The sequence below is a fragment of the Elaeis guineensis genome, chromosome 3 (assembly GCF_000442705.2).
Source record: "Elaeis guineensis isolate ETL-2024a chromosome 3, EG11, whole genome shotgun sequence".
Classification (NCBI taxonomy): Eukaryota; Viridiplantae; Streptophyta; class Magnoliopsida; order Arecales; family Arecaceae; genus Elaeis; species Elaeis guineensis.
Window position 1 is genome coordinate 91928874 of NC_025995.2, and position 13385 is coordinate 91942258.

The window sequence follows — 13385 nt, forward strand, 5'->3', positions numbered from 1 at the left end:
TTTTTTTTTTTTTCTTCCATAGTGGAGATTTTCTTAAAAAATATCGCGGGAGACAAAATCTTCTAAGAGTCATCTTGACTAATCTGTCGCAGGGAGAGATCCATTGCACCTGATTATTTTCCAAAAATAGGATGGACGCAAGGTTACAATTTTGTTTAGTTCAACTCTTTTGGCTCCGACAACGTGAAAGATTTGAATTGGAATTAAACCTCCAACTAAGGACAGTGTAATGTACCCGTTAATATATTGCATTACGTGAAGTAAATCCACTGCCAGCTACCGTCCAGCACAAGATCATAGGCCTCAGAGAGGTGGTTGCATCTCTTGTCCCCATCCTGACGTATAACCTCTAATAGCACTTCAATCATACATTCCCCATCCAAATAAACTAATCCTCACCACTAAACCGGTGGTCCCATCCTGGCCCACCAACTGATCCGACCATAAACTCCGATCCCAAAATCCCAGCCGTCGACGTCTCCATATCAGCCCTCTTGGGTGACAATGAGGTCAAAGGTATACCCCGGATGAGTGGGATCTACTGTGGCATCTCCCTTCTCCTGCCCTCGATTCCTGGCATCTTCCCATCAGATTCCATGCTCTACGCAACGGCCCAAATTTACTCTCCTCTATATATCCCAACGTTCCTACCCTTCGCTCCTACTCCGAGGCCAAAGCTCTCTCTCGCTCTTTGGAAACATCGTTCCCAATTCGCCCACCAATTTTTTGGGTTCTCTTCCCGAAATGGACCTCCTCGAAATGCCCTTGGAGGCCATCGTGCTCCGCTTCCACTCCCTTCCCGCCGCCGTCGCCGCCGGCTCCCTCTGGGCCTGCCTCGCCGTCCTCGCCGCCGCCCTCGGCATCTGGCGCATCCGCGCCGTCGGATCCCGATCCGACGACGTCTCTCTCCCCCACTCCCCCATCACTTCCAAGTCCGAGCCGGGACAAGCCCCGTCTCCGTCTCCGGCGCCGGCGCCATCGACGGTGCCGAAGTCTCCCAAGCCGACCGTGCGGGCCCCGCACTGTCACGTGGAGGACGCCGGCACTCCCAAGGCCCGGTTCACGGCGTACTACGGCTCCTGCGACTGGTTCGACGTGGAGGATGACGGCGATGAGCAAGTGGAGGTGGATAATGGACGGAAGGATGACGGCGCTCGTGTCGTCAGGGCTCGTTTGACGGCGCCGTTGGAGGGATTTGGGTGGGAGGGGTTGATGGTTGGGAGGCGGGGGGATCTTGGGTGGTACCGTTACCAGGACCTGACGGCCCTTAACGGCAGCGTCGTCCGGTTGTGGGAGACGGCGACGTCACGAAGGAGGTCGCCGATGGAATTGTAGGGGTATAACAGGAATTTGGAGAAAATTTGTGAAATGTATATAATTTTTGTATAATTAATAATTTTGGCCTCCTCTTTTCTTTTGCCTCTTGCTTCTCCTGATAAGTTTATTACCTTGGTCCTTGAACCAAAATGGTGATGGGACACAGATGGAATTACTCCATTCCTTTGCACTTCTAGAAGGCTATTTTTAGTGAGTGGCAACATAAATAAATTTTGGACATTTTAGGCGTGTCATGATGAAAACGGCCTTGTGTTTGTTTGGTTGGTGATCTGTCACAACTGTGGTTACAGAAGTTGCAAATAATGTCACACCTGATAATTAATATCAGGTTACCAACCAAGAGAAAATTATATACTCCCACAATTAATTTAAAATTTTATCAATTGGCCCATAAGTGAAAATATCAAACTAAGATGCTTGTTGTAAGTTCAGCATCTTCTATTTCCTTAAAATATTAATTCAAGCGCTCTTTTAGATTAAGTTTGCATCGTTTGGTGGAAAAATAATTTATTGTGACATTCTAGTTTACATATATACCTACTTATTCTTATCTTAGTATATGTCTGTCTCCATATGTGTTACATAAGCTTCATTAGCAATTGAGTTAATCTTTTGGTGCTAGGTAGTTTGCCATGGATATGTACAATGGTAAGCTCTAGAAGAGAGTATTTAATCTAGGTTAAGAGTTTATTAGTTCCAGTAGATTTTTTTTTTCTTTTTTTCATGTTATGTCTATTTTTTTTCTCTCCATGACATCTCATATTGATATAATTTCTTTATATGTCTAGTAGCAACTTGCGTGATGGGTTCATTGAATTAACAACAATCAATTCATCGGAAATTTGTGTTCACACGTAACCAATGATGGTGAAGGCTGGTTGATTCATCAAAGCACAAGTGCCGTGACAATTTTTGTTGTAGGATAGCTTCATGTGATGATATGTGCCACTGCTCAGTCATGCTTCAGGTCACTGTCATGAGGCTAATAGTGGCTCTTAAAGGGTAGGGATACCAGTCCATTTCAAGTGGGTCCTGGTCTAGAAAAATTTTCACTCAATGGAAAGATAAATGGAATGAGGATAAGAGAGATGTTTGTCCCTTGCATGATTACATGGCAACTATAGCAAACTTTAGTCCACTTAATTGTCTGCATACAATTGAAGTTGGAGAACTTTGCAGCTTGATGAAGAGAGAGACTTAATGATATAAATTGTAAGAACTTGCATGAGTTAAACATGCGTCATCTTTAAAGAAAATTTTCAACTTGGAATAGCTGGCTTGGTAGAATCGGACAGACCATAATCATAACCTGTGGCCACCGCAACCATTTGTCATATTTAATCCTAATGAAAGAAGCCAAAATAATGGTTTGAAATATGAAGTGTGAATCCACCAGACTTGGTGGTCATTGGTTATTCCTATTTTTAATTAATGCACCAACTATTGGTGGCCACACCGGTGTCTGTCCCTATCCAAAAATTGTCCTACCACTATAAAGAAGGCCGATGTTAGGGATTCCCCTTTTTTTTTTTTTTTCTTTTTCTTTTCTACTTCTTTATTATTTAAGATCACCATGATACTCTTGTGAAGACTACGTCTCTACGGATCATATTTGTTTAAATGTTAGAGCATGCTTAGTTGGGAAGTTAGATTTGGAATGAAAATTGAATTAATGATTGATAACGTTTGGTCGGATGAGTTTTATTTTTATTCTGATTTCGAAGAATATGTGAATATCTAATTCTTTAAAATTTAATTTTTATTTTTTTTAACATTCAAATTTATTTCAATTCTGTTCCGATCATGAATCAAATATATTGGGGATATATTCATTTCAATTTTTATTTCAATCCAATCTGATTTTAATTCTAATTTTCATTGCAAACCAAACAAGTTTTAGTGAAATTGCAGCATAACGAAAAGAAAATAAACATCTATGACAGAATGCCCTTTTTAGTTGTCAAAATATGATGATTTAGTTAAACTTAAAAGCAAGTAATATCGAAGCAAGCATGTTAAGTTGAGGTTACACCATCGGAAAGCTAATATTTGCATGAGAAATTAATATGTATTCTTTTAATAATGAAAGTGATTAGTTTATGCTTTATCTTTTTGCGAAAAAAGAATTTGCCAACTTCTTAAGTTGCAGATAGGATAAGTAAAAATTACTTTTATCAAGAAGAAATGGCAATGCCTGCAATTTTTATTAACTTAATTGTCTGTAACTATTAAAGTTTTTGCTAAGTTGCATCTTTTGCACTATCAGTGTATTCAACCATTTTGCAAGTGACTTCATTAAAATATTTTTTACTATAGCTACATTGTCTACTATTTTCAAATTTGATTTTAATTTTGGGTATGCGCATGTTAAGGGACATAATGATTGAACTAGATTCTCCTTTCTTTTATGAATAAAAAACCTCACCAAAAGGTTCATATAAACTACAAATCATCAATATGATATGATGTTAGCTATTAGTGGGTCTAGTTTATAAATCACCAAATCTCACCTCCCCGAGATTTCATGGATTAGCTTCGTGCAATCTACACTTATTACTGCATATTTAAATATGCTTCCAGTACCATCCGACAAAATCTAAATCAGAGTTCTAGTGCAAACTCAAACTCATAGCCCTAATTGATCAGATCATGAATTAAAAATTCATCGTTGAGCAAAGGGACAGCTCCTGTCTACAAAATTCATGTTTCATCAAGCCATTATGTTGTAAGATGTGGTCCATGGGATGGTTGATATTGATTTATTTTTTGAGAGAGGGGGTGGTTGGTTATTTAAAATACAGAGACAAGATCTGGTTATTGATCCCTTTAGCTTGGTGCATTAGAGCGCAAACAACAATTTTTTGGCGATGCATAAGCTTCTAAAGCCATCCATTATTAGAGAAAACTTTCAAATAATGGAGATTTACGTTGGGAACAGAGATGATAAAAATGAGAAAATTCATCTTCTGCAATTGATGTGGGGCTAATACTATCTGATCATTGATTCCTCTCTCCAAGGATATAATATGCTGGTTAAGCAATTTGTTGCATCATAGATAAAATTCAAGCTATCTCAATCACTTTGTCCATTAAACTTTGTCTAATTTACATTGTTCAAATTGACCAAAAAAAAAGTGTATCTTTTGCATTTAACTTGCTTTCTTTTTTAGACATCATACATTAGTGGAAGAAGACAGGTGCTATAAAAATGTGAACTAGAATGATGGAATTTGCCAATATTTTCAAAGAAATTCCCTTAAAGTCGATATACATGCACTCATGAATTTGTAGAAATATACCTATCATTATCTAATCGTTAATCATACTTGAGTTGACTATAACAATGTTACTAACTTGAAATTAATAAAAGAAAGCTCTAGGGGGAAAGGTAAAATAATTATTTTGTAGTTATTGGTCATCTTACTTAAAGATGAAAGGAAATTTCACCCATACATAGTATGTTTGAGTCGCCCCTGGGCTTATATGCAACAATCATTTTCCCTTAAAATGTCCAGGAGTTTCATATAAAATTCTCAATCATTTGAAGGAAATAGTCAAATAAATGTTCCATGTAACACTTGAATGTTCCCTTTTTGTGTTCTTATTGGTTAACAAAATTCTGAAATCTGTGGTTAGGCTTTCGTCTGCTGTAAGGATGCTTCCTTTTGATATTTTGCTATCAATTTAGATGCTGAATAACATTGCCCCAAGCCCTCCAGCTGGACTAACTCCAAATGATGGAGGAGTTGACTGAAGCATTCATGCCACTAGTTTGGTGCAACTTCTTTGGCTGCTAATTATGTGTTTTAATAAATGGTTGATCCCAGCATCTTGATCCAAGTGTCCTGGAGTCGGTATGTCGACATTCTGGAATTCTGTAACGTAATAAGAGGAAGAAGGAAGAGAAAAGGAGCCAAGAGATTTAACCAGATGGCTTCTTTTTCTTTTTCTTTTTCCCATCGCCACCAATCTGCAAACCTGTTGGCCAAACTGCAGCCATGGAAACATACACTTAGATGCTGAATGAAACACGTTTCAACCAGAAGTTTGCTTTGGCTGAAATCTATCCTTGGTTAATTGGTATGTGGAATTAGACAGCCAAGCAGTCATAGCTCATGCTGTTGCTCCCAAGACTTCAACTTAATAAACCATAGGAGTCATCAGGACTTAATTATTTGCAGCACAGCTCTTTCCCAGGTTATATATATATATATATATATTAGGATGGTTGTTGGAATTCCATTTTTATGGACTTTGTTGAGGTTGGAGGCCGAGTTGTAAGTAGGAGGGCTAAGACTGAGCTTGGATCTTGGGAACTTGCATCTTGGGATTCAAAAAGAAGCCTGAATTTGACATAGCTTCTGTCATTAAACTTGAGATTTTTAAAAAACAAACTGAATTTTGAACAACTCTGGACTTATTATATGTTACAGGTTAGCTAGTTGTGACTCATACTTGGGATCATCTACCATTTTTTCCTTTCATACGATTCAGATTAAGAGAAATACTTCGGTTGATTAGTGGAATTCGGCATGACATTTTTAGCTACTTGATTAACTCTATGTGAACAAAAACTTTGTACTTTAGCTCATTCATCAAGTTTTTATTTTTATTTTTTGTTTTTGAGAAAAAAAAAAGACCTTATTCACTAAGTATATAACCTTGTAAGAGAATATTTGCTAAATATTTAAGAGTAAATGAAATATGAGTTATGGCTTGACTCAGTGCCAATAGGCTGAGTTAGGTCCATATAAGTTTTTATTTATTTTATTTTTTCCGAGTGAACCCACATAAGCATGAGACATAATAAAAGTTGCCTATATCTTCCTTAGTTGTGTCCTTTCGCAATTGGAAGGAAAATAATAATTATAAAAATAACAAATGTAGCAGTGGCCAAAGTTCTACAATTGTTTACAAAAAGGTAGGTGAGTGTGCTTCTCAAACAAAGGTGAGGTTCGAGGTACAAGAACTTATATCCTCTATGATTGATCGAACATAGAATAGGCATGAAAAGCTCTTCAGAATAGGTAGTTCAAAGAAGAAAAAGCCCAAGAAAAAGGATGATATACGAGATCCACCATATTCAATAATTTTACACAGTACAATAGCATAAATTCCAATAAAAATCTTCTTGTAACCCTTGGTGCTTTCTAAAGATCTAAACTAATCCAAATTCAACAATCTAATCCCGATTGTAGACCATTACGACAAGGGGACCCTATCAGCCAATCCAACAATATATACCTACCAAGAAAATCTATTCTTATATTTTATCCCAATTATATTTGTAATATTTGATGGCTATGTCACTCATGAAGCATCTGTCTAATTTCTAAAGCCTCACACATTTTGCCAGTTCCTTTAGGTATTCAAACCCAACAAATCATATCATATGTTCTAAGCTTTCAAGTCCTAATGACTTTAATTTAAAAAAGGACATGTAAGATATCATGCTAAGAGCTATTCTACTATAGCTAATCCATCTGAAAGAGAAGAAATTATTGGTTAGAATGGTTCTATCATGTATCTTATGTTATTCAATAAAAATCAACATATCATTTATTATTGAAAAAGTGATTCATCGTTACCCAAGCTTAGTTGAAAATTTTGAATGGAAAAGATTTACTGTTAATCATGGTTAGCTAGCTTATATTTTTATGGTTTTGAATGAAAAATACTTTACTTTTTCGGATGATGTATTGATTTTTTATTGGAGGATCCAAGATATACATGGTAGAATGGTTCTAATCAATTATTTCCCTAGAGGATGCCAATAAATCACCCCCATTACTGATCAGTACTCCGATCCAAACGTACTCATCTTCATCCAAGGGGGAGACTTCGCACGTCCCAAACCAACACTAATGAATTTATTTTGGGCCATAAAAACTAAAGTGGTGCAACCTCCCTGTAGGATACTGTACCTAACTTCTGATGGGATCTCAGGGAGTGGGGGGCATGGTAGGGTCATGGTGTAATCAATAGCATGTGAAGCATGGTGGCTTTGTTAGCACTGCTGGCCTCAGTCTTCACTCTTCAAACCCAGCACTGCTTCCACCAGCTGTTTCCTAGCTCCAGTAATTAAATCACTGCACAACATGTTCAGATTAGTCCTTGTAGCGTGCAGGGTATAAATTTTCCAATGGCATGCTCTCACATGTTCCTTTGAAATGGATAGGAACCATAACATAAATACACCATTACAAACTAGTGTTATCAAACAACCCCTTATGTAGCTGGAGTAATAAAATAGGTTAGGTATTGGTCGCAATTATATCAAGGAATGCATTTAGACAATGACCTATATGGCATCGTATCAATTTATGAAGGTGGGCCCCTATATTACATCTTAGATTAACTGTCTTTTGAGGAAAAAAGGAAAGTTATTCCCAAAAAATCTACAGTGTGTTTCCAAACCAAGCCTAATCTAAAGTGACCCAGATTGGTTAGATTAAAGATTAGTAATATGAGATCAATACGTAAATGTAGGATGGCATGAATGAAAAGATTGAGAGGAGACCAGGAGGGCTTTGGTTAGTACTAGCTAGCAGCACACAACCAAGCCAAAATGACCATATATACTATGTGGTACCTTTGTTCCCAGTGCCATTTCCACTATCCAGTAATTGTTTTTCGACCTCGAGCGACTAGCGTTGTGGTTGAACTAATATTATTTAGCTACAATTTAAGGAGCTTGCAGGAGAGAAGCCTAAGAAGAACTGAGTTGAGACTTCTTTTAGCTAATTAAAGACTAGAGTGCAGCTCTTCTTCTATGGGAAGCACCAAGAACCAATCCTAAGAGGGGGGAGGAGGAGCCAGAGAGGTGGAATGAAAAAAAAAAAAAAAAAAATCAACCTCTCATAAAACCGTTAGCCACTAAGCCCAGAGAGACTGGCAAAAGACAAGCAATTACAGTGGCACAAAAGAATTGTAACATGGACCGGCGCACAGTACGTAGAAGGGCAATTAAATCTTTCGTATCAATTCTTTGTGACGATTTATACCAATGTATATTTAATCTCAAATTAACTATGCATTAGATAAATTTTGAATATTTATATAAAATCAAAAAAAACTAAATTATATTTTTTGACTAATCTTTTTGCATAAGATTTTGATTATTATAAAAGCACCGAAATGAACTTGGCCTATGATATACATAGACTGCAGCTTGAGTCTATTTGGATTGATCACAAGTTAATCATGATATCTGTGATAACTATGATTAAATTTTAATAGATTTAGATCTTTAATCTAGTAAAGATATTAGACGAGGATGTGAGGGTCTATGAGGCATGTGTTTAATTCTATATTGACTATATATTTATAGATCTTTGTTATTTATATAGGACTAAAAATTTAAATAATATCTTATGATTAATCTTTTTGGATGGGATCTTATTACATTCTTCTCTCTCTCTCTCTCTTTCTCTCTCTCTCTCACTGCGCATGGTGTTGAAGCTAAGAGGGTGCAACAAGAGAGAGGTGCAAGACATGGTTCTATTCTATTTTTCCATCTGGCTTATGCTCTTATTTTCATCTGCCAATTGATATGACTAAGCTACTTGTACAACCTTTTCTTGGTCTTGTTTCACAAAGAATTTCTTGCACTTATATTTCCACACGATTATACTTTTATTTCATTACATGCTGATATCGATTATATATTTGATGGATTCATATATGACTATGGTACATGAATTCCATTCACACCATGTCACTTAGCCTTTTTATCAATTATCTAAATGCATGATATTTTATAGACCTTTCATGTTATGATCAATATTAACATTTCATGTTTATATAAATGCTGTCTCAACTAGCCAAATGATTTTACTTTTGTACCAAAAAAAAAAAAAATACTAGCCAAATGATCAAATCAACTTGTGCCTGAACCATGCTATGTCGCACATGGACCAGACCTAAATTTGTTCCTGGTTGCAGATCTAGGATCGGCTAATCTAGTTGGTTTTATCTCTTTCAATTTAGCCCGTTCCAAATTTTTGAAATGATTCATCTCAGAGTGCCCTAGGTGCAATGGGTTCAGTGAGGGTATCAGCAAAGCCTACCGCCATTGCATGAATTGCGCGCTCATTGCAGTCCCAAGAGGGTGATAAGTGACTATATCTCCAATGTTGTCAATCCCAATCAGTGGTAAAAATCTGATAGTGCGAGATACGCAATCCAAACTACATCGCACGGCTCGAACATCACAGACATCAGCTCACAGCTGATATACGTCAGAGATCGAAAGCTCGAGGAGGACAATATTATCGGACATAAACCGATCTCGCTCCATTCCACCCTAGTTCTCGGAGCGTTGTCTCACAATTTGGATGCCACTTGATCCCCCTGGCATACGGAACCTGCTGAGTCAGTATTCTGCTACGACATTCCATTACTCTCCAAACATGGATGTCGGCACCGTAACAGCCATCTGACACCACTACTCTGGCCCCCTGATGGCCGCCACTCTGACACTGGCAGGCTCCAACAACCTGTCAGATTCCCTCCAAATATAAAAGAGGAAAGGGAAAAAAAGGAAATGATTCCAACTCTGATCATCTTCTTCCTCCTCTATTCTCTATCTCCAAAACTTACTAACTTAGTATCAGAGGGTCCTCAGCTGGAGAATCCCCACCTTCTTCTCTAATGTGAGGACTTTTTTTAGGTCCCTGAGATCTAGTAAGCATCCGATTGCTCTAGCGGTATAGAGAGTCTGAGCTATCCCACCACATTAGCCAACTTCGAGAGGAGTAATAATAATTATCTAACAAAAAAATACAAGAAGAAAAATAGAGAGATCTGAGCCAAAGACTCCAATATATGGCCCTTCTTTTCGTTCCTTGTTTTCTTTTTATTCAAGGTAAAGGTGAAGCAAGCTCCTAGTTTTCTCTTGCTTTTTAAAATGTAAAGGTCAAGATAGGAAACTCTAACCATATTTCATTGATAAGAACTCCATGCTATGATCAAATCAAAGCACGTTGGAAGTTACCAGGAGTTTCTCTCTCTTTATTATTTATTTTTTTTGAGGTACAAGTTTCTCTCTCTTTATGAGATGCTGAAACACCGTAGCAGCAGTTGCTAATCTAAAGAGAAACGTGGCACACCATCATGCTAAGGTACCAAAATCCCCCAAGCCATCTCCCTCGTCCACTACATCAGCAATTCTGAGCTTCTCCTCACCGAAGAATAGCTTCTCTAGATTGTATGGCCCCACTGAGGAGGGTGGATCACTCCATAGTAGCTTAGCCACTTGCTCGTGGATCCTCTCGGATGCATGGAAGGAATCCCACCAAACGTAGTCCTCAGGGCTGTCACATACTTGGTAGTCACTCCCTTCTTTTGTCTTCCCACAACTGAAGACTCCTCTATATGGCCCAGCCCCGCAGCAAGCATTCACTCCATCCTTGAAACCTTCAACCAAAAGAAATAGATCGAGTCAAGCAAAAAACAAACTTGAGACAAGCAAATTACATAGGAGTTAGATTAATTTGGAGGGCATTGAATCTTTTCTTTCCTGGTTTTCCTAGCAATAGTAGTGATAATAATATTACGAAACACAAATTGTAATGATGATGATGAAATCTAGGACTGTAAAAAGAGTTTTAATGTACCATATTTGGATGGATTATGGATTCTCTCCTTGAGCCAACTGTAGAAATCAGTATTAGCATACTTGAACCCTTTAAAAATATGTGCTAGGCTGGTGAGCACAGCTGCCAATGCGTTGTTATGAGCAGAAGCAAGTGCAGAGATATCCTCAAAACATCCTCCATCTGCTTTAGGGTTTGCTGCTCTAAGTGCAGGTAAGCAGCCCAAGGGGCATAAGCTCAGAAAACAAAACTTCCTAGCTCCTTTATCATACAATGCCTGATTACAGTTGCAAAGAAACAATCATTAGAAATATTAAATACATAGTATATTACTTAATTGCCAATTTTCTTCATCACATTTTTTATCAATTATAAAAAAATCAACAAATTTGGGTTTACCCACTTGGATTGATTGTGATAAGTTGCCAATCACCATACTAACAAATTCCTCGGGAAGGTATGCCTCACGCATTGTAGGGTTAAGGATATATCCGATCATGTAGTCATTGCTACCGATGCTAATAAAATAAACTGCTTGTGATATAAGCTCTCTTGCTTTCTCAACACCCAACTCTTCTGTTAAGTTGCTCCGAACCTCATCGAATTGCTTGAGTTGTGTCTGAAGGTCAATTACCTATAGCAATGGAAAAAAAAAGTTAACCAAGTCATCTACACTACTAAATAACTAATCTAGAAGACTAATTAATCATGCATATATGGGCATACTCCCTTATTATTTCATGTTTTTCTCTCCACATTCTTTGCCATCAACAGAGCACATGGAAAGTTTTGGACTATGATTATAGAATGTAGGATAAATAATAGATTGAAATATTATAGTTATTCGATTGAAGGCCTAATGAGATTGGGCCAAACAATATTCAAAATATGGGATTGTGCATGTGTTAACAAGGTTCTTACCAGGCCTTGATTGGTTTCAGGCAGGATCCCAGCTCCAGCAGACCCAAAATTAGCACCATTAATGAACGAGGCAGAAGGTTGCAAGAATGGAGGAATGATTGGAAGTTTTGCGTATTCAGCTGCATGAAAGTAATAAGATACTTCCTAGGAGAATAGCACAAACTGAAACCATATAAATTTAGCTTGAATTCTAAACAAGCATGACTTAGAAATACTTGACATGATCCTACAGTTTTGATCAGTATTCAAGATGTAGGCCTGAAATTTAGACCCACTTAGCATTGGATTCAACTCTTAACATGATCGGACCGATCGAGCAATGCATGACTCTAATAACTTGAAAGACTACTATAGGTTGTTACCAAAAAAAAAAAAAGGACTACTGGTTAGCTCAATCAATCTCCACTGGCTTTAGCTACAGGTGGAAATTGGCTGGCCACAAGCACAGCCCTGACCTAAATGGGTGGGGTCTGGACTCCGAGACCAAGACTTCGTTTGCTGATTGAGTTGGGTTTGATGTGAAACAACTTTGGGATATATTTCTTTAATAAGTCTTACCAATGAAATCTACAATCACCCGGCCATCGGTGAAGCGTCCGGTGGGCTTGTCAAAGAACCCGTTGTGACCATACGGGTGGTAGTTTGCCTTCTTCTCCGGGGTGGTCTCGATGTAGTTGTTGTTGCCTGGATCAACAATGGAGTCGCCAAAGATGAAGAATGCCGTCGCCGCCTCATCCGGGGAGCCTCTGGATGAGCTAATGGTGTTGATTGATAGGAGAAGGATTGCAAAGAAGATTGAGATGGGAGAAGAAGAGGAGAATGGCCTAGCCATTGAGGATCCAACAATGTGTTAGTTCCTCTGAGTGAGTGAAGGCCTTGATGTTGTATACTAGTGAGCTCTCCAAGATGCTTTGGTTTCATCTGGCGGTTTCTACCAAGGAGCGTATGTACCTTATCTTGTTTGGACTGTTCTTTTGAGAGACTCTCTCATGAATGGTTTTGTCAGTTATCCAAATGTCTTTTAGCAGGAAAAGAGCATCATAGTTGCCGGTGTTTGTTCTCTTTTGGATAATACATGGTTTTCGGTCTAGTATTTTTCTTGCTATGATCTTTACACCATGATGAAAAAATGAATGAATAAAAAGCTAATAATACGACATCCAAATGGGCTTTGAGCGAGTAAAAGACTAAAGGTTTCGATATCTACAAAACCTTTTCAGTTGTATGTTAATGGAAGTACCTCATGAACGGTTATATATATTCTTTTGATACGTAAACGACTCCTGCCGATGAGCTTGTTCTTCCGGATGTTTCCTCTTTGTTTGCATGGATGACCGATTGATGCTGCCACGGGTGCGTGGAAGCACATTGCGCATTAAACATTAATTATCGTAATCACTTTCATGCTTAGGGCGGCTTTCCTGCTAAAATTACACAAGTAAATTCTCACATTCCGATTAGTGGGGATGAGGAATGGGCATAGGACTAGCAGAAGAATTAAGGGTTGTTTAGATATTTTTATGGGATTGG

At 38.1% G+C, this 13385-nt stretch overlaps 2 protein-coding genes across 2 annotated transcripts; one reads left to right on the forward strand and one right to left on the reverse strand.

Annotated features, from left to right (window-relative positions):
* Positions 1-512: 512 nt before the first annotated feature.
* Positions 513-1421, forward strand: LOC105042019 (uncharacterized). Its single transcript, XM_010919121.4, has one exon. It carries the CDS (start codon positions 745-747, stop codon positions 1333-1335), a length of 591 nt encoding a protein of 196 aa, XP_010917423.1. The 5' UTR covers positions 513-744; the 3' UTR covers positions 1336-1421.
* An 8778-nt stretch (positions 1422-10199) lies between these two features.
* LOC105042068 (GDSL esterase/lipase 5) lies at positions 10200-12725 on the reverse strand. The gene is made up of 5 exons (XM_010919169.4): positions 12414-12725; positions 11856-11974; positions 11338-11568; positions 10956-11211; positions 10200-10755 (listed from the first exon to the last, which is right to left on the reverse strand). Exons 1-5 carry the CDS (start codon positions 12685-12687, stop codon positions 10451-10453), a joined length of 1185 nt encoding a protein of 394 aa, XP_010917471.2. The 5' UTR covers positions 12688-12725; the 3' UTR covers positions 10200-10450.
* Between the last annotated feature and the right edge of the window lie 660 nt (positions 12726-13385).